The sequence below is a fragment of the Gallinula chloropus genome, assembly GCF_964237585.1.
Source record: "Gallinula chloropus genome assembly, chromosome: 3".
Taxonomy (NCBI): domain Eukaryota; kingdom Metazoa; phylum Chordata; class Aves; order Gruiformes; family Rallidae; genus Gallinula; species Gallinula chloropus.
This window is the reverse complement of record NC_140087.1, coordinates 30,835,596-30,857,791: the sequence shown is the minus strand read 5'-3', so window position 1 is coordinate 30,857,791 and position 22,196 is coordinate 30,835,596. Positions and strand designations below refer to the sequence as shown.

Sequence of the window (22,196 nt, the reverse complement as noted above, 5' to 3'; positions counted from 1 at the left end):
ATTTTTTCCCCACTTGATATTCACATGAACACATCTATGGAGAATCGTTGTCTCTGATATGAATACCAAGTGTGATTTGGATTTTTTTTTCCCTTTTTCTCCAAGGATACCTGTAGGCTTATGTTCTTTTACACCGGGCTGTATGGAAGAATCTTGCCTTACCACTGGGAAACACTGATTTTGCTCCTGGCTGCTCCAAGGCCTACCTGTGTTAGTTTTGTATAACTCTCTTATAATGTGCCATAATGTATCCCTCCCTAAATTGTTATTTCAGGACTTCTGCTGCAAGGGAAAGCTGTGAGACACACTAAATATCCCTGCTGTTAAACAAATCCCCCCTAATTTGATGATTTTCAACCTACAGATATAAATTTAAATCTTCTGTTTTTATATAGTGCTTGTTAAGTTCCTGCTTTATGCGTCACTAGTATGGCTCTTCTTCCAACAGTGTGGCTTCTACCTTGCAGCACTTTTACATGCTACTTTATCACTATCTTGAGAAATATCTTTGATACTGCCAAGTATGTCTAAGGAAAAATTGATTATATCTAAGTCTGGAATAATGTAGTATATTCAAATATGTAATGTATTTGAAATCAGTTATGTTTCTCAGCTCTCTTATTCTTCTGTTTTTGTACCTTTGTGGCACTATATGCTTTTTTTTTTTTTCTTGAAGGGGCCACTTCTAATCAAATATTTGAGAAAGATCCTGACATTTGAATGAGACATTGCGAGGCAATGTAAATATATTTCCTTTGCTGTCTTATTTCAGCAGACAGTTCAGTCAGAGTGTTCTTTTGTTCAAACTCCAGATGAGACATTTTCTTTTTCTTTTTCTTCCCCCCCGCCTTCTTTATCAGTAGTTGGGCTTCTGAGAGATTTTGGTAAAAGCTTCCCATTGGGGTCTGATGAATTCAGATCTGCTCTTCTTCAGCTGACAGTGAATAATTCATGTAGGTGGGAGACACAGGTATTACCATGGCAGAAACTGCTCTGAAATAATTCAGTAATGGGATATCAGCACTAGTTTGATATAATGTTGGTGAGCTGGTTTTCCCCTTCTTAACCAGCTACCAGCCTGTCACTGTTTCTTGGCTCCCAAGTCTCTGAGCAGATTGAGAATAACTGATGTGTATAGGGGTAGTGCTATAGTTACCTGTGTTTGTAGATGTTTATATATTTGAGTTATAGAAATACACAGCAAGAACCCAATATCCTTCTGTATTTCATGAAATGAGAGTGAATTGAGCAATCGGATGATAATTGCTGCCTTAGAGCTCCTACACCCAATACAGCTCTGCCTATGAGGACAGGAGCCTTCTGCCTGGAAAAGTCTTCTATATACAAACCAAATTGTGCCTTGAGGGTCAATACAGTGATGCTACTCTTAAAACCACCTCCTAGTCTATGTCTGAACTGTGTGAAGTGGCTCTACTTCTTGATCCAATTTCAGGTTTTATTTTCACCCATTAGGAGTCTGTCAAACTCATATTCTGCATACGGGTTAAAGAAAACCAAAATAAATCTAATTTTCTCTGTAGATGAGAAATATGAAAAATACTGGAATTATAAATTCAGGGTAAACTTGCTGAATATTAACTTACACATTTTTCTTATAATCTTTAATTTTTGCTAATGTACTTATAGAAGATACTGCTATGATTTTTTAAATGTGATGGAATTGAATGCAATTTTCCAGTCCTGAAAAAGGATGATAAATGTGGTTTATAGGTCTAGTTACTTTGGATAAGCTTGTACACAGTTCCCAAGCTTTTCCAGATGTCTCTATCAAAGTTGTGTGAATAATTACTTTCTTTGTTTCCTATCAGATTAAAAAAATAAGAAAGAACCATTTTCACTCAGTACAAAATTATATTTTTGACATTTTTGCTAGATAATAACTATTTCAGGTACAACAAAACATTTTATCCAATACGAAATAATATACTTCATTGAGATTGCGAATATTTTAGCCACCTTTTTAAAATTAAGAGAATTTTGGAAAAAAAAATTCTAGAATTTATAGAGCTTTAGGTGCCTTTCACAATGCTGTATAGGAATAGATGCCTGGTGCATGATGAAAACTGAGATGAGGCAGCTGAGAGAGAACCTCTGTGTTCCCTTATCAAAACCAGTCTGGATGTATTTGCTTATTTTTATTTTGTGAAATCTGACATGTTCTCTAGACTGTTTTTAACTCATCAACCTGCCAGTCTCCAGGGTAAAACACTGTTAAAAGTGCTTCCAACCAGCTCTAGCTTCAGTCTATGGCTCAGCAGGCAGTATAAGAGCTTGAGTCCAAGGTGATGGTTTTCCAAGTGCAACAACTGTGTTTTGTACACACACCTGAGCTTGGTCCAAGCCACATGCAACAGTTTCCTGAGTTTGCCAGAGGTTTTGCAGATGCTGAAGTGTGCCTTGGATTTGTTATCCACTGAAGGAGAGTGTGCAACAAAAGTGGCTTAAGTGAACGATGTGTTTTCTGGAAACATGCTGCTTGCTAACTTATTAGGTTCCTCTGGATAAGAAAACAAATATAAATGGCCAGCTGCATTCCAGTGTCTTGCTTTCCCTGTAATGTATTCCTTTGCTCTGTTATATGATGACACTCCCACACAGCTGCTAAAATGCTCTTTTTGTTGTAGTGGTTAAAGGAAATTGCTGCAATTAATTTTGCTGTCTTTCCTCTCTTTGATGTGTCATTACAATTTCTTGGATAATTTTTCAGAGATTGGGTTCTGTTCAAAACCAGTCATGTAGGGGGTGAAAAGAATAGTAGGGGGAATAAATATTTGAGCCTCATTTATATAAGCTTGCATTTCTGTTTTGGTGTAGGTACACCAATATAAGGAACACAAGCCAATGCATATTCATATATATTTTCTGTTACTTACAAACAAGTGCAAGTGATGGAAATAAGACTACTCCAGAAGTGAACAATCTGAAGAAATAAAATGGATGCAGGTGCCTTAGTCAAGCTAGTTTTATTTCCTAATGACTATAAAGAATGACCAGACCATGAACTCTGAGGTTATGCTTCATTTCTTGAGTACAGCACATTATGTTCTGAGCAATTTCTATTTGTAGTCTTGAAGCAGTTTTAATCTTGAAGTTCATTGCAGACTTGACAGTTTTTCCCTCTTTTCCTTGGGTTGCAAAATAATCCTCTTTTTTGGCTAGTTCCAGATGCTGCCGCTGCCAATGGAATGATTATCCATTCAGTGGCGAGTACAGTAGATCCTGGGATGGAAAATACAGTGGAAAAGAGAGCTTCATGCTTTGTTCACTGGATTTTATGAATGAAGGAGGGAGAGAGTAGCCCTCCCAATTTCATCCCATGAAAGTCAGTGTAGACAAAAAAGGTGTTAAATTCAAACCCAACTTTTCTCAAGCTTCCAGGCATAGGTGGAGATACAAATTGAAACAGTGAAAATTTAATTCTTAAAGAAAAAAAAAATTGAAACAATCAAAAGTATAAAATCAGGGGTTATGGGGATGTCCAGAGAGAAAATGGCTAAGAATAATTAAATTCAGCTTCTAATTCCATCAATAAATAAATAATATTAGTTGAGAAGAGTGGCTGAAGCCGATCATTATTTGTATTACTTTGCAAAAGTAATTTTGTCTCTTTTCCAAAATGTCCTTGATCGTGTTACAATAATATCTTTCATTGAGTTCATATAAGTAATGGAACAAAAAGGATAATAAATTGAATAAAGGAGCCGATATTTTTATACCTTAACACTTGTGAGAATAATAAGGTGCAGAGAAGTAGAAGTGAGCTGCCTTTGTAGAGTAGGTGTCCGGGCTCACTTTAACTGAAGTTCATTTACTTGCTACTCCACCATGCCTCCCATCCTGCCATTAGATCATATGACATATCTGTATTGCCTTCATGCACCTGGGTTTTTTCAGAGCCCTCGTCTTCTAGCAAGGACCATCTCCCGAAGCTCCAACGAATGCCGGGTGTACAGTGCTTCCCAAGACAGCTCTGAGCAGCCTGCGAAGCCCCACGCAAAACACCACCTTGCTGCTCCTGCTGGTCCTGTTGAACTGCCCCATCTGGAGTGCCTTTGCCAACTCAAGTGCTTATCAAATTAGTGAAAAGGTGGAGTGAGAGCTTGTAAGTGTACTCGGCAAAGGAGGAAAACAACTGCAAAGTCTCACCAGGTTGATCTGTGGTTTTAAAATTCTCCCTGATAACTGTGTATTGAAGAGACTATTTGAAACCTCACAGGGGCATGCTGGGGTCATTTAGAAAGCTGTGAAAGAGCCTTCCTCAGTCTGTTGCTTTTTTCCCCCTCCAGTGACTATATGTTTGCTTAAAAGCTGTGATTGCTTAAAGAGTTTTCTTAAAGAGTGATTGCTTAAAGAGACCTTTTCCCTTGAATAAATTTTTCTTGACAGCCACAAAACCATCGCTTATTTGATTTGGGTTGTGATTGGAGCATGGCCTGGTACTTTAGTAAGGAGGTCAAACAAATGCTGAAAACCTCATGCTCTCTTGGTTGCAGCTGAACATACAAAAAAATCCAAGTCATGCTGTACATGACCTCAAGTCTCAGGGCAGGTTTACACAAAGTCTAAACCACACAAAGTGGTTGGTTCTCTCTAGCTTTCTGTCACTTGGCTTTCACGCTCCTCCCTCTTGCTGGGTTATTTCATCAGTCAGATGAACAGTTGACCCAGCAGAACAGAGCAGGAGAGTAGAAACCTTGTTGGGGAGGGGGAGGAAGAAAAGGGGAAAGAATGAGGTAGAGAGGACAGCTTGTATTTATGAGCATGTCTTTTGAGTTCGTAAAAGTCAGGCAAGAATGCGTAACGAGACCACGAATGAGTCTAGCTGGATCTGCTTTTGATGGAAAACATTTTGCATAGCAATGACCTCTTACAAGAATGACAAATTCCCCAAAAAAGCCCTCAAACTTACTTGCAACTGACCTGAATACTAGTATAAATTTACTATAATATAATTAACTGTTGCAGAGAAAATGGAGAAGAGATGTATTACTTCATACTGTGTAATTTAGTCAGCAGCTAATAAATTTTGTGTAGTATCCTTCTTCATCTGCCCAGGGAAAGATTCAGAAGACACCCTTCAAAAGAGGAGCCTTCACATGCAGCTGATGGGGCATCTGTTCCTACATCACTGGGAATGGCTCCTGTTGTCCTGTTCTCAGTGTGCAATGTCCTGTGAATTTTATTTGCAAGCATGAACTCCCTGAGAAATAGCACAGCTCTCAGTAGTAAAAGAATCACAAAAACATATCTTGCTATTGTCCAAGCACAGCCTGAGTCTCAGACATCTGGATTACAGTCCAGGGATGACTGATAACTAACATGTTTTAAATAACTTCTGTATGTAGTGCTGCAGGAACTTGTGTAATAATGAGCATTGCTTTTTTTTTGTTGTTTGAAGACCTCATCTTTTGTACAGAAAGTATGTATATGACTCCCTTTTTGCTTTATAAAATCATCATGACAAAAAAATCACTAGCAAACTAGCAGGTAGCCTTCACTAGTAGTAATCATATATGATAGCTGTCATAATTATTGTTGGATTTTGTTGTTGTTTTTTTTTTTTTAACCTTTTTACTGATTTGCAAGAAACAGCTCGCACTTGAGATCAAGGAGGCTTCTCCATCCCAAGGATTTTGTGGCTGAAAGGACTAGAGAGTGTTCTGAGAGCTCTGCCACACCTCTGTCCTAATCCTGCTGCCTCTGGGATGAGGCACCTAGCCTCTCTGTGTTCTATCTATAAAATAAATTTAATAATGCTTAATGGGTTTACTGCCCTTTGAAAATGTAAAGTGCTACGTGAGTGCTGATTACTTTTATTATGTTCCCTGATGGAAGGCCTCAATGTATTTGTGTTAACTGGTACTGCTAATGCACTTTCTGGAATAATCTTTGGTTAACAAAGTGAAACAGTTGCAAAATAAAAACTGTGTTGTAGTCAAGGCAGACACAGTGACACACACAAAGAAAGTCAGGACATGAAAGCACTCAGCTTCTCTGGGTATGACTGTGCTGCGGTTCAGCGGTGGGCTTGGGCTACAGAGCAACCCAGCTTGTTTTCCCTCCAAAGTGTGTGTCTGTGCCAGGGGGAGCACAGAGAGGAGGAAACTTCAAGCTTTGGACACACAGCCTGGCCACCCAACAGAGTGGGACAGATTTTCCCAGGCAATCAAATCTACAGAATAGTTTCCTTGGGCTACTGTTCAGTGGGAACTCACTGTCCCCAAAACTCACAGCAGCACTCCAAGGCCGGGGGCTGGCTCCTGGGCTGGGTGTTCCCACAGACCCACTGGACCAGTACATGGTCCACTTCACCAGGAGAAGGGCCAGCCAAGCTGGTGCTGTCCTGTGGACTTTTGAGAGTGCTCTCATGCAAGACAACAGTGTTTCATAAAAATGTGGCAAGGGTTTGTCAGGAGAAGAGAATATAAGTCTGACCAGCAGTGATTATCTATTACTACCCCTGAACTGCTTCCATGGCCCCAAACCTAGAGTGTGCTTGGTGCCAAGGGTTGACTTTGAGTAAATCAACTGCTCCTCTGGCTGGGGCAGGACAACCATAACACAAGTCTCCTAAGGTGAGCTCAGGGAAGATAGAAACATTTTGTGGAGGAGAAGGGGAAACGCTTCCCCTGTCTTGACCTTCGTACAAATACAGACCATGAAAGAGGTGCCTCATTATCCTTGTGACTTTTTGGGTTGTGCCTGAAATCCCAAATGTCCCTAACTCACAATATGTTTATGCCTGTAAATTGTAATTGCTATTTTTCAGGAAGAGTTTTCAAATCCTTTGAGCTGAAAATGGCAAATGTGAACTAAAATTTTTAAAAGAAATTAACAGCAGTTAAGAGCAGATGCTCTTTCTGATCTCATCTCATTTCATTTCTGACAGACTGTTTATGCATAGAAGACATAGTGTGTAAGTTTGGATTGATATTCTGCTATATTATAATTACACAATCAGTGATATTAGAAAGTTCTGAAAGAGCAGACAAAGTATTTAGAGTCTCTTACAGTTGTGCCACTTGCTCTGTGTTTGCCTTTCAGACTTTTCACCCTGGAACACAGTGGGGTCATTTTCTTTGTAGTTTTTTTCTGACCCCACTTACAGACACAAAAATAATGTCTCTTAAAAAAAAAGAAAAAAGAAAAAAAGAGAAATAATGAGACCGCTTTTTTAAGCAAGATATGTGGATTGAAAATGTTGGCTTTTAGTGCTTTTTGGTCTTTAGTCCTCAAAATAGGTCTTGATTTAAACCGTTGCATTTGTGTAAACAATGAAATCAGCATGTCCATGTCATTCTTTAAGTGCTCTCAGGAGGGAGAACTTACAAGATTTTTATAGTTTTGTTCTGAAGATCTGTGGAAAGAAGTAAGAATAAGCATAAAAAGATCAGTGCAAATATTGAACCACTGTTTGTGGTTCTCTGATTCACTTGTCCTCGGACTCTGCTGCTGTTGTGTACAGGCAAGGCTATAGTCAAGGTGCCAGTTTTAGCTGCATCTTATCTTTTACCCACTTCTTAACTAAGATGTGTCAGGGCTCAGCCTTAAGGGATGAATTGGCTGAGTGATTCATGCAAGTTCAGACCAAATGTCATCTGATGTACTAGATAAATGCATGGATACAGTCTCATCCCTCTGCTTGAAGTGGAGATGTCAGGAACTGAGCTGGTGGCATAACAGCAAGCACATATTTCTCATCTTGATCAAACTGTGGTGACTGAGCTGTTGGCCCTCCAATGTGTTTTAGGTTAGAAGAAACAAATGCTGTTTTTCCTCTTCCTGGTGTTTCTTGAAACTTGCCACAGGAAATATTTTTCTGTCTCTTTCATCTACTTAGATATTTTTGTCTATACAAGCCTCTTTAAATTTGCTTGCTTTGTTGAATGGTTGCTAGCTATTAGGTTGCAGCCCTTACCACTACTTCTTGTGTCTTTGCCAACCTAATTAGTGCTTTGTTCCAAATGTGGCCTATTACATGACTATTACATTGCATTGCTGATATACTGTATTGAATTGTAAATAAAAGCCCTTTTCTGTGGATGTTGCCACTTTTCAAAGCAATGTATTAAGACAGAAAAAATAGTGCCAATTTAAGACACACAATGTAGGAATGTTCAGGGTTTTTTTGTATAGTATAACATACTATGTTTTTTCTATAGGAGATACTATAAAAATTCTTGTTCTATCAAGTTAAAGACTTCCAGAAAAGCAGCAGGAAGGACTTTTAAGAAAAAGATAACTTTTGGAGTTCACTTTGGAGGTGTGCTGTTCAGCATGTTCATAAATTAGCTGGAAGAAAAGGCACAAATAGTGGTGATAAAAATTACAGATGATATTAAATTGACTAAGGAGATGATGGCAAGGGCAGACTGGAAAACTGTGCAGAAAGAATATAGTTGAACTGGAAAATGCTCTAAGGACAAGATGAGTTCAAAGGTGAACAGGATAATGGTCATTTGAGGAATGACTGAATATACTAAAACTGTTTGGAAAAGGAAGATTAGCAGTGAGATGATGGCCTAGGGAATAATGGTATCTTCCAATAAAATAAGTAGATGCATCAAATAAATAAGAGTTTTTGGTTTGGTTGTTTTTTGGTTTTTGTTTTTTTTTCCCCAGAACAACAGAAGATTGTTATTTTCCTAGTATTAACTTACAGTGTGAAACTTCTTAGCAGAGAGTACTATTTCCAGAGTATATAAAAAATCCAAAGTGGATTAAATGTCTATGTGTGTTCAAAAAGCATCTGGACAAACTTGGAGGAAAAAAACCTTATGGGACAGTAAGCACAGAAAGACCATCTTTGGCTCTGCAAGTCCCTGAACTGCATACCACTGGAGCCTGAGAAAGCTTTCTGTGGAAACATATGTTTGTCCTGCTGTAGGTTTTGCCATAAAAATCTGGTATCAATTGCTGTTGTAAATGGGATACTTTGCTAGATGGACTTTTGATATTGCTTTTAAAACTTTTTACTGCTTTTGCTTTACTTTAAAGCACCTGGAGACAGGGTTACTCTTTATGGCAAAAAATGTCTGAAATGTGTATTTCAGGTACACAGCATGGTAAGACAGACATATGGTATGAACACATAGGTAGGACTACAGCATCATGGTGGGAAGATGAATAGTCTGGACACTGTGCAGTTATGTCTTAAGAATCTGAGTAGAAGCTGCAAAATGACAATAATGAAATGATCCCAAAATGATAGTAAGTACCCGGTGGAGGACTTAATATTGTAAGATTAAATCTGCAGTGACACTGGATATGGGTCTCAGAAAGTGTTAATTGCTAGAGGAATTGTTTCTGATAAGATTAAAAGCTACTGAGGTCAAAAATCACTAAGAGCAATGATGAATTTATTAAATACATTCGTTTGGTAAATTTTGACATTCATGTATATATATATATTTAGGTATACATCTATCTATCTATGTATTTTGGTTATTTTAGCTGACTGGAGGTTCATGATTTATGTTGCAGCAGCAATAAACAGAACCTGTCTGAGTGTTATGATTTTTTTCCTTGCTGCAACCAATCTTGTGCATGACCTTGTACTGTTATTGTCAGGGGTATATGTTTTACCTGATACTGCTTCAAGGAGTTCATTCATGGAAACTCTTCCCTTTGGGCAATTGCCCAGATTTGAAAGTTGCAAAAAGTCATACTTATTGTAGATGGTTTCTGCTTTCCTTTTTTAGGATGTTAGGGTCATACAATTTTGGATTGACAGTCCAATATCACCTGTAGAGAGTCATACTTTCCAAAATAGGTCTTTTTCTAGCTTTTCTTCCATGGACCCACTGCTGCTTCAGGGTGTTTTATTGTCTGGAAAAGAGTATGTGGCACATACTGCTACTTTATATTAGAAAGGATAATCTGTTCAGTTTGAACATTACCTTTTTGCATTCTACACATAACACAAATTTGTTTTCCACCTACTCTTAGCTGAGTGCTCAGAAGACCTTTCTGGCTTTTCAGAAGTTCGTTCAGATTTCCATATTTATACAAGAGTTTGTGGAACAATTAATGTGTTCTGTGCTAGCAATCACTCAAAAATACCGTTAATTTATCTGTATATAAAAAAAGGATGGTCCAACCATGGCTTTTATTCTGTGTTGTTCCCTTGCTAAACATACGATACATGAATGGCTTAATGGCAGTTTGAGTCTTGTCGGTTTTGGCCACACAAGGATTTGGATATGTCTCATGAGGTTGCTCAATAGGTCAGTCTGGTGTATGGAGTCAGATGTGGGTTATATCCATAACTTGCAATTAATTATTTTATCAACAGTGACATGGAGCTCTTTCTTTTTCCTGAAAGAACAATAACCAAAAATTTAGAATACAAAAATACTTTTTCTTTCAAAACTTGTCAGCATTAAAATAACACTGATATTTGAGAATGCAGTGCACATCTACACGTAATTTCAGTGACATTAAAGTGCAGTATGCTCTGAGTGATGAAGTGACTAATGATTTATTCATCATTTAATTTAACCTTCTGTAACATTATTCTGAATTAGCTTGCTTGAGCAAGAGTATGTCTTAAAAATAATAATTAAATCTTGATTAATGTTTCTAATGATAGCAAATTCATGGAAACGTAGTATGTTGCTTAGATAATAACTACTTTTGTTGTTAACAATGGCCCCTCATTTGTAGTCTGACTTGGAGCAGGTTTAGCTTCCAGCATGGACTTTTGTATGTTATGCCATTATCTTTTGTAATGTTCTCTTTTTGTTTAGCTATTTACCCAATGCAGTCTTTTAACCCCTTTAGCCTGTTTAGTTTCACAAATGGTAACTAAATTCTTTGTGCTCTTCAAAGTGTTATTCTTTTTGATATTTCTCAATCATTCTGCTCAACTTCTCATCCCACTTGAAGAATTGTTACCAGATTCAGGTAATACAGAGGTAATTTAACTTCCTTAATCTCTAAGAGTTTCCATAGCTTTTTATAAAGTTCTTCACCTTTAGTAGATGTGGTTTCCCACTGGAGGTTCAAATGGGCCTGATTTTTCTCCGGTTCCACATCCTCTTCATAGCGGCTACTGTTTCCATCTTGTATATATGCTTAATATTCCTGTTTTTAAACTTATTTCTGTATTTTTAATAATGAACCGAGTGACAAAGATTGCTTGCATTATCAAAATGCTTTTTTTAATTTCCCACATGCCATCACGCCACCTGAATCATGATTACTGTTTTTCCCATGTCCTCATTGAAAAAATGTATAGGGTAAAGAAATAAATTCTATGATGTTCCTTCAGGATCACTTTAGCTCAGTTCATTTCATAACCCTTATGCCATTACATACTGAGATGTGTCACTTAATATATTTTCATTCAGTTAATCTGTTGCATGTTTTTATGAAAATCAAATCTTTTGCATGTTTTTACAAAAGGAAATGTCTCTTAGAAATCTGTTTCATCATAACTATTATTTTTATTGACTAATCTTATAATGTCACCTAAAAAGCTGTCAGGGTGATTTGATAAGGCTTTTAATGAATTTACAGCTGATGTTTATTACTATATCACAGACTTTTAAGCCTGCATTAATCGGGGTTTGTGTTAGCTGTTTTGTTATGGAACCCACAGTAGATGTCAAGCTGACAATTTAATGCTTTAAGCTATAGGCAGGTTTTTCATACTGTTTTTCTGAAACTTCCTAGGCTTGACTGAAATCAGAATTAATATTCCAGACAGAATAATATTACTTGCCAATCCTTTGAAGACTTTTTAATGCAAAGTGTTCACATTTAAAAGATGTTAGCACTGTTGGACAGTGTATTTCTATTCTCAGAGCAGACTAACGAAATGCCCCTCCTCTACAATACTAGGGAAATAATTTATTAGCTTTCTTTAGTCTTTGTGCAGATTTCTTAGCCTCAGTGCAATCTGAAATGGGTTAAGATGAGATAGGTGGGAAATATGTGGGGACAGGGAAAAATTAAAGGTAATAAAATGATAGGGCTTCAAGACAGTGTGGTGAACAAAGCATCCAGAATACTGTAGAATGAGCAGAGTTTCACAGGAACTCAAGTTGCTGGTGTTGTAATGAGCTCAATTTTTCTGCAACAATCAAAGCAATATGCTGCAGAATAGTGTGGAGCCATGTGAAATGATGGCAATATAACTGAACTTGTAACGCACTAATTGCAAGCTTCAGACAGGGGGACTCGTGTCCCTGCGTTGTTCTGGTACACCTCTATTGCTGTTATGTGTTGTACTAAGGCAATACCTGATAGCAAACATGGTGCTTATTGTAGACAGCAGTTTCTTTGGGCCAATTTCATTCTTGATTGTTGTAATCAATGCTTTGTAGCTAAGAAGGTTGCTCTTTTATATTTCAGCCCTGTTGTTTCTGGCTGTTTGGTGACTCAGGCAAATAAATGCCTTTCTATCAGTCTATAGAGTTTGAAAGTCATTTTTGCATTTAGCAATGAAAGAGAAATACAGGAAATCATTTTCCTCCCAATAGTTACCACTTTCACAAAAACAGCAAGCACTGCAACTGTCTAAATTCACTCCTAATCATTGATAGATGAGTTTTATTTCAGATGTGTTAAAGCTGCTTCCTTTTTTATGAATTATTCTTTATGAATACATTAATTAATTAGCTCTCTTGTATGTTTTAATTAAAAATAATTAACAACTTTTTTGCAGAACACAACTATATTTTCTAAGCTACTGTGAACTATATTTTGTTACTTCTCTTCCTCTTTCTGTTTTTTTTTAAAATAACATATTTCACAGCATAACATTTAACTTTGAACTTACTTTTTAAAAAAAAAATATTCTCAAGATAATAGTCAAGATTATGTCATATATATTACTTGAAACAATCTCAGTATGTACTGTAGTGAGGTATATACAACACAGAAGCAAAATCACTGTCATTTACTGTGCTGGTAAGGTAGTTTGCCCCATAACTTGCATTCTGAAGATTAATATGAATCAATTAAAAAAAGAATTATGTCAAAGTTCAGTAATATTTTTCACACATAACACTGAGTAAAAGATAATGAAGATCTATTTGAATGGAACTTCTACACATTTCATTTTAGCAAGTTCCTGGTAATTTTAAAGAATAACATATGCTAGGTTCTAATAAATTCTATTATGCCATCTACCCTCGTTTATATCTTTGGATTGAAAGCAACCTTCATAGAATCATAGACTCACAGAATACTTTGTGTTGGAAGGGACCTTGAAAGATCATCTAGTCCTACAGTCTTTCCTTGTATCAGAGTTGTTAGAATTTCAAATAGAGAATGATATATTCTGTTCCATGCCGTGAACACAGGAATGTCCACTGTCATTATGCTTTCATGTCTACCCTCATTTTTATTCTTTTATATTCATATTTTAGTATTGCTATAAATAATTTTGCATGTATTGTTTCTAGTGTTGTTTAAAAACAATAATAGAAGTCACCTCCTTTCCCCAGTGCGGCAGTCCGATAGAAATAGAACAAAGTGGTTCATCATTGAATTCTGATTGTGCATGGAGCAGCATTAGCTTGCTGCTTTATTTGAAATGCTGTACTTGTCCCTCTTCCATACAGGTATGGTGCTTGCAGCATGGTGAATTATTGATAAGTCTGTACAACAAAATTCCACCTGGAAACATGGCCTGGGATTACCTGAACAGAACTATCACTTCATTTTCTAGGAAGCGTTTTTCCATTTTCCCTCCATCTTGATCCAGGCACCGTGGGACTTGAGCAGATGGCTGTCCCTTTCTGCAGGGTGTTCCCGGCTTCCCAGGCTGCTAGCAACACTTGTGGGGATGGAGATGCTCCCCTGGCTCTTACCCTGCTCTCATGGTAGGGTGCAGCCAGGACACAGCCAGGAAGCTAGAAAGTGCTGACTCTTCTGTAGGAATGGAGCTGCGGTCGACCTAATAATAGATAAAACTCAGCCCAAAATGTGAAGAGAACAAATACCTGGTTTATGACTTTTCCTTTTTGATTATCCAGCTCCTTTTGAACCTGACTCTGAAAACTGTTGTTCCACTTACAAAACTGGAGTGTTTTTACTGTCTCCTATTTATTCTTTCAGGATTTGTGGATTTAACACTCCATGATCAGGTCCATCTACTGGAATGTGCCTGGTTAGAGATACTGATGATTGGCTTAGTCTGGCGCTCCATGGAACATCCAGGAAAGCTTTTATTTGCACCTAACCTATTACTGGACAGGTCAGTCTGCATGTTGCTGTGAATTATTTGACTTACTGTATTTCTACTGCAATCAGATTAAAGTTTAGCTAAAAGTCATCTCACTAGTACTACAAATTGACAGTACATAATAAGATGAACAGAGTTATAGTAAGTAGGACTAGGAGAAGAACTCTAAAAAACTTAGACATGTTCTGGAATATGATACAGGTCATTATTAGACAAGCAATTCATCTGAAACTAACCTGCAGCTGGAAGTGTTTTCTTTCAAAGGCAGCAGAAAATTTCTCTTAGAATCTGTACACTTTGCTGCAAACATAAATCAAATTAAAATTAAACACACAACTATAATAACTTCAAATCAAATAGTTATTTCTGCTTACCTAAAATCCTCTTAGTCTTAATTAGAATTTGTTTATCCAAGGAGCCAGAAAAAAAATTGGAAGAAAGTCCTGGTAAAATCTCTTATTTGCAGAAAATACATTAAAGTGTTTGTTTCCTCCCTGATGAAAAGTGAAGTCAAGTATGTAAAACACATACCTGCTTGCTGTCTTAAGCCTTTTTGAGTTGGTCTTGCAAATATGCTCTAGTTGTTTATAAATGAGAGAGAAAGATACGCATCTCTGCCATATCTTATCCTGTATTTTAGCTGTTGGTCTTAACAGCAACAACCCCCGCCCCCCAAACAAAGAACCGAACCAAAACCAAAGCAGCAGGAAGATTGATATATTTTAAAAATGTATTCTATTTATCTTGATGCAAACTTAAGTTCTCTTTTTTCTTCAGTCATGACAAAATCTCAGCCTTGGGAAAAACTATTCAAGTGAATAACCGGTGAGCAGAGGCTTTGGTAATTGACTGACAATCTAGGACCAGTTGGTTAAGGAGTTATCCTTGCTATTCATAGTCCTTGTTTGCTGAAGACCACTGCCCACACAGCAGAGTTGGCAGGAGAAAGCTTATGTGTGCACACTGGTCACTTCAGTACAGACAGATCTTGGCTTCATGGTGTAAATTGAAGGTGGAGGAAATGCTGAACCAAGGAGCTAAAGTACATGGCGAGGCAGCTTCTTATCACATAGCACTCAGGGGCACTGAGATGCAGTGGTGGGATGGCAACAAAAAGTCCAGGGCAGTGTCTTAGTCTGCTGCAGCCACTAGCTGGGTTAATGAATCAAAACTTTTATTAGCAGAAAAATGCCTTTTGGGCAGCTTGCTCTGTTTACTGGTAGGTACTGCATTTGCATGTTGGCATTTGTGCAGCATTAATCCTTCAATTTTTTTTTCTCCCATCTATTGGCTTACTTTTTGTATTTTAGTAAAATATAGATGATAATATTTAACAGTATAAGATATAATATTTCATATGGATAGAGAAGTATTTATTAACATAGAAAATAGATTTGTAAGCACATGCCCTTTCAGCTATGGAACTAGATACATATAAAACACATTCTCATTTTGTGTGCAGAAAATGCTTGCTTGCCTAAATCTAAGTATGGTCTTCTCAGGAAAACATAACAGTTTTAAAATAATTTCTTAGTGTACATAAGAAGTAAAAATTACTACTGTAGGAAAGTAAGTATAGCATATTATTGAAAACTACTATAAACTGCAATATAGCTTCCGAAGACCAACCCATTTGTTCCATAATACAGGTTATGAGAAAAAATTGAAAACTGAAGAGCAGAGCCAAAGTGCCATTTTTCCTCTTCTTAGCTAAGAAAAACAGTTAGGGAAACACTTGAAACTTTGTTCTATCTCAAATAAAATCCACCATGCTCTGAATAAAATGGAGCCTGAGCAATTTATTTGACACGGTTTAAACCAAACTCTGCTGGATTAAAGAAAATAATTGCATGCAACTGGAACCACATACTACTTCATGGCTCAAAATCAATTAACTTCATAATCAGAACAACCTCTTTGTGTTCTGACTTTCAAAAAATACTGTGGTAGATCTATTACAGCTTCTCAGTTTCAAAGAGTACGGAACATGTTTCAAAGGCATCCTACATGTGCAGCACTCTACTTGGTAGGATTATTTCCTAAAACTAAAATAATTACTTGACTCAGGGGAGGACTGATATGCTAATTATTTAACTAACAGTTGATTTACTAGTTAATTAGAGCTAACAATAGTTTGATGTGCTAATTTGATTCTAGAAAGTTGCCTTTTGAGAATGTTGAAGGACAAAACTATATTGTTTGTCAGATTCGAGAGGGCAAGAGAGAGACTGATTCAAAGCCTGTTTAACTCAATGGAGTCCTTCCACTGCATCAAGTAAATGCCACAAAAATGCAAAAAATTGTTTAATGAATTGTTGTTGATCTAAATAATGCAATAATCTGATTGAATAGCTAAAATAATGGGGAGGAGGTGGGGGTGGGGAAGATGCTGTAGTGCAATTTTCTTTTATCTGTTGTCTCCTTACCCTTCAGCATGTTCTTTACATGATACACCTTTTCAGTGTTTTCTTCTACAGCTTTCTGCCCTGAATCCTTGTCATGCCTACCCCATTACCTGTTCTGGGAGGTTAGCAGTATTTGAGAATATTGATTTAGCTACTGTCTATAATCCAGAGCCAAGAGGTGCAGATGGTAAAAGCTAAATCTGTCTCAAACATCTGTTTTTCTAGACTTAGTGCAAATTCAGTAGTGTTACTATAGAGCTTTACAGTATTTTGCGTGAGCATCTACCTGTCTCATTCTGTGGCAGACATGCTCCCTGATTTGCATATCCTTTTCATTTTTCACATTCAGGCTTCTCCCGTCTCTCACAGATTCTTTCTGTGGGTATAGATAGTCGTCTGTTTACATCTGTACAGAAAAGTCAGGTCATGCTAAGTTTTGTTATGCAACTTTTTTACCTTTCAGCTACATTAATGTACATAATGTACATAAATACATTCCTGTCTTGTTCATATCTGTCTGAAATACCATAAAACTAACATTCTGACTAAGCTTTTTTTATTGTCTCAGATCACTCTTACTTGGACTGTCTTTTCTTAATCTGTAGGAGTCTACCTGTTACCTCTATAATTTTCCTATGTAACAATTCACAATTGGAAGACTCCTTAAAAATATGTGTAAAGCAGCCCTTTGTTATTAATTTGAAATTCCTTCTTAAAATTTTGCTTTGCCTGTAAAAAAAAGAAATGATACAATTAAGCTCCCAGTATGTGTAGACAAATGTCTTCTGTATGGTTGTCTGTCATCACATTATCCCTTTTTATTCCCACTCTGCCTTGTTATTAGATAAGGTATTCTGTGGGGCAGAGAACCCTTTCTTATTCTGCTAACACACTACCTAAATGCTTGAGTCGTGGTTCAAAGTCAGGACTTTTAACAGTCTGCCAGATACATATAACTGGTACATTTTTACAGTCTACAACTGATGCTATTAAGAAAGCTCAAATGACAATAATTATAGATTAGAAAAATAGGCCCAATCAGGAAACAATGCAGCACATTCACAGTGCTTGCAATTAATGTACAGTACCTGATGCAAGGAAAGAAAGACCAGGATAAATGCAAATCTTTTCTGTTCTGTGCTTGAAATTAGTATCTTGTATGAGGCAAATCTAGAAGTAAAGGCTTATGTTTCCAATGGGACAAACCAGATGTTTCCTGTCTGAAGGGTTTCCAAGAAACTAGACCTTAAAAATGTCATTAGAACAGGGCTGAAATTTGTCAGGCCTGACAATATGCTGTTTATAAGAAGATCTAATGTTTCTTCAAGAATAAGAAAGTAATACTTTATTACTTTATAAAAGGATTTCTTGCATTCAGATATTATGCTGATCAGAGGCTCCTTTAAGGTTTGAATCATGATGTAAAGAGACTCACAGCAGAAACAGCTGAATCTCTAACTGAGGTGGATGACTTCACACTCCTCAGTGTTGGCAAAAATGGGGAGCACAGCACTGCTGGAGACCATTGTAAGGAAACTGATGGGGTACCAACTAAAGAAGAGAACTAGCAGAGTGTGAATGAACATGACAGTGGTAAAGGGTCATCATGCATTTTGTAAGAGGAAGCCTTGGGTCATGAATACATTGGAGTTCTTTGAAGAAATTAACAGTCAAGTGGTTGAGGGAAATCTTGCTTGATTTCCAAAAAAGTAGTAAACAAGATCCAAATTTAAATGTAGACAAATGTGTACAGGAGAAGAATAACCCTCATCTTCATAAACTGCATTATGAGCTGACCTTTCCATCTGTATGTGAATAGTAGTTAAGTCTATGGAACCGGCAGTTCTTTGCTCGCCAGCTGTTGAAAAGTAAATGAACTGCAGCTTTCTCCCCCAAGAATCATTACAGCAGGAAGAAGAAATAGTACAGATCATTGTTATTCCACTGCTTAAATCTGTGCTACATCTGTGCTTGGAAAAACTGTGACTTTCTTTTTTTTCTTAACGGGAATATTGAAAAAAAAGGAGAGTTGCCTAGAGGCGTTGCATAGGCAATCAGAGAGAGATGAGCTTTGGTAAAAGAAAAAATAAATTACTTCCTTGCCTGAGATGCTCAATAGAAGAAGAGAAACAAACTGGAGATGATAGGAAATGCATAAGGTTGCGTGCATATTGAGGAGATGTACGGTAATCCAGAACTATTATCTCTTCCATCAGATTCAATTGCCTGTATGCCTAGTTCAAGGTTAACTATACCTTTGATATGAGCCAGCATGTCTGGTCTCATGTTATGTTCTAATGTTATTTTCTTATCATTGTTGCAAAAAATGTCTAGCAGCAAAAAAATAATCCTAGGGATTCAACAAAATTTCAGCTAAGTGTAGTCAGTATTTCCATGTTTCTATTAGATTATTTCCTTCTTTCTGTGGAAAAATCTAGCCTGCTGTTCATTATTTTATTGCATTTGGAAATTATTGTTTACTTCTGCTTCTGGTGCCTGATGGAACTTTTTCATTTTTGTAAGAAATTGAAGAATTTTTGCTTTACTGACTTTCATATTGAGTGATGGCACGGGCCATGGAACTCTTTAAACTGCAGCTAACATGGATAACATAAAGAGTTACAGCATTCACTGTATGACTGGGCAGCTGAATAGTTTACTATTGTCATGGCTTTGCTCTGAAAGTTTCTCCCCAGTTCTGAAAAGATCCTTTTAAGTTCTCTGTGTACATAGGGCTTTCCAATGTTTTGATAAGCAGAAGTTTAGATACAATAGAAGAGCATCAGGATGAAATCCAAATATGTTTTCCTAGTCCCTCACCTTGTAAAATGTTCCAGATGCCTGAGAACATCATACTTGTCTGTCACTTCAGAAAATGTACCACATTTTTTTGGCACTGTGTAATTGTGGCTGCATTAATTACCACTGACTTATTAGAAGAATGGAAGCAAAGTAATCACAGATACTTGGTTCCGAATGCTTCATTAGTGACCTGCTGCTCTTATTTATTTCAAAGGGAAGAAACCCATAAACAACGAATATATTCAAATTTGCCCTTCAAAATAAATTTGAAAAACAGTTGTACACTTCATTTTCATCCAGTCTTTAACAACAATAGATTCTGTACTGGAAATTCAACTCAATCATCCTGTCACCAGGCTATTTACATGATAAAGCTGAATGGGTCATCTTGTAGAGAGTTAAGAAATCTCTTGAAATAATTAATTTTTTCGTTCATCTTTCACTTTATTGTTTGATTTTGAGATATATTATTATATTATTGACCCCAGAGATTAAAAAAAAATAAAATTGCAAGAGACAGAATTATACATCTTAAAACAATGCAAAAAGAATAATTTCTATACATTTCAAATCACTCTTTTCTGTGACTTGGAGCTTAATTCATAGAACACCCAATTTTGTAGTTCAAACAACATAAACATAAATCAGGAAGAACTTCCCAGAGTTTGGGGAGGTTCTGGGTAATATTGAAAGTGATGAACTCTTAAAAAAAAAAAAAAAAAAGAAGAAAAAAACCTCCTCTCATTATAATCTTCCCAATTTTCAGAGAGCATGAAATCATGTCTGGATTCAAGATAGCCCCTACACAAATGCTAAGATTACTTGTTCATCTAGTCACTCTGACCTGGGAAGCTCACGCCCCATTTCTAGGTCATGTTGAATTCTGAAGCTGATCTTTCCAAAATTAAACTTTCTTTGCATTTCTGATGTGAAGAGAATTTTGAAATATTTTTGGCTTTAAGGTGATTCAGACTGAATGTAAATTAAACTGAAAAAGGCCTTCCTGTCACCAAGAATAGCATTTTTTCAATCAATTATTATAACTTTATTATTCTCAAAAGGAGACCTTTCATAACAATTTTCTAATCTAAATGTCTCAAATGAGGCAAAATAAAAATCAGTTTTCTTAGAACTATTGTAGCAGATTTTTAGAGATTTTTCCTATCTGACATATTTGTGGATCCATTACACATCATATTTTATCAAGAAAAAAATAGTTTAAAAGGTACCTAGCAGTTAATTGTCTATATGTTTCAGACCTGATTCATCACTGCTGAAATGCATAGTGTGTTCTTATTCTATCTGCTTAGGTAGACAATCCTCTGTTGATCTAGTCAGGAAAGACACTTAGTTGTGACTTCAATGTTCTTAGGGCAAGGGGCAAGGGCATGGTGGTCAATCCACCAGGGCTGCTGAGAAGGAAGGGCTTGAGGAAGAGTAAAGTTTAAAAGCTGGTTGCATATAGCAGGTGTAACAACAGGTATTCAACTTTTTATGATCACAGAATCTGCTCTGAGGATTGAGGATAGCTAGGAACAGATGGGATCAACTTCATCAAGTGGAGCACAAATCTCCACAGGCTGGCCAAACTGGTCAGGGAGATTTAAGCCAGGAATGATGGGAGGGAGATGATGACCCACAATGAAAGGAAGAAGGTGATAGACTGGGCTGGCAAGAAAAGAGTTGAGAGTGATGTGGAGAGATGTTATAATCAGCAAAATGTAGTAATAGGACACCCTCCCTCCCAAGTGTGTGCATGCACATAAATACCGAAGTGCCAATAGGACAGCATGATGGCAGAAGCTCCATACATCTTCTGGGAAATCTGCACAACTGGGTGCTCACTGAGCCAGCAATGCTCCCTCATGTAAAAGAAGACCAACATCTATTTGGCCTGCATTAGAAAAAGCATTACCAGCAGCTAGGTGATCCTCACTTCTCAGCCCTGCTGAGGCAAATCTAGAGTACTATGTCCAGATCTGAGTTCCCCAGCACAAGTCAGACATGTACATACTGGAGTGAATCCAGTGAAGGACACAAAGACGGTTAATGAGCTGGAACATCTCTCATACAAGGGAAGGCTGACAAGACTCAGATCTGATAAATGTGTATAAATACCTTTTTTGGGGGAATGAAAAGAAACAGAACAAGATTCTTCTCAGTCACAGTACAAGAGATTGTGGAGTCTTAATCTTTGGAGATACCGAAAACCCAATAAGATATGGTCTTGAAAAACCTGCTTCAGATGACCCTGCTCTCAGCAGGGACATTGAACTAGGTGATCTGCAGACAGCCTTCCCAACTTTGGCATTTCTGGAATTCTGTAACTAACTGTAGGTGAAAACCACAGAAACGAGATTTTTTAACGTATAAATGTGATACTCCATATTTATTGCACGTATTTGTCAATGATGACTTTTAAACTTTCGAATACATTCTACACAGCAATTGATCCAAACCTCTGTATTGTTGAGCTTATATTGAAAAAGAAACAAAGCTCTCTTAATAGTATGCTCCTGGCGCAGTAGGATGTAATGCCACCCACCAACTGTAGCCTATAAAGTGCTTCAGGGTGTGTCATTTAAAAGCCACTGTACAGGGAGAAATGAGATGAGTAAAAGATGTTGCTGCATCTGAATTACTCTGCTACCAGCTTTAGTAACAAAGGCTCATGAACAAGTTTATTAAAAAAAAAAAGAAATAAGAACCCTCACAGAGAACACCACAACAGAGGCACTGCAGAGCAACCCTTGTATCATTAATTTCACTCTTTC

At 37.1% G+C, this 22,196-nt stretch overlaps 1 protein-coding gene across 1 annotated transcript in view; it reads left to right on the top strand.

The window, feature by feature from the left end:
- The window catches only part of ESR1 (estrogen receptor 1), a gene marked incomplete at both ends in the record, with an annotated part of 105,478 nt that overhangs the window by 69,686 nt on the left and 13,596 nt on the right, over positions 1-22,196 (top strand). The window contains one exon of the mRNA XM_084262156.1: positions 14,089-14,227. Coding sequence (XP_084118282.1) covers positions 14,089-14,227 — 139 coding nt within the window. The remainder of the gene's footprint in view (positions 1-14,088; positions 14,228-22,196) is intronic.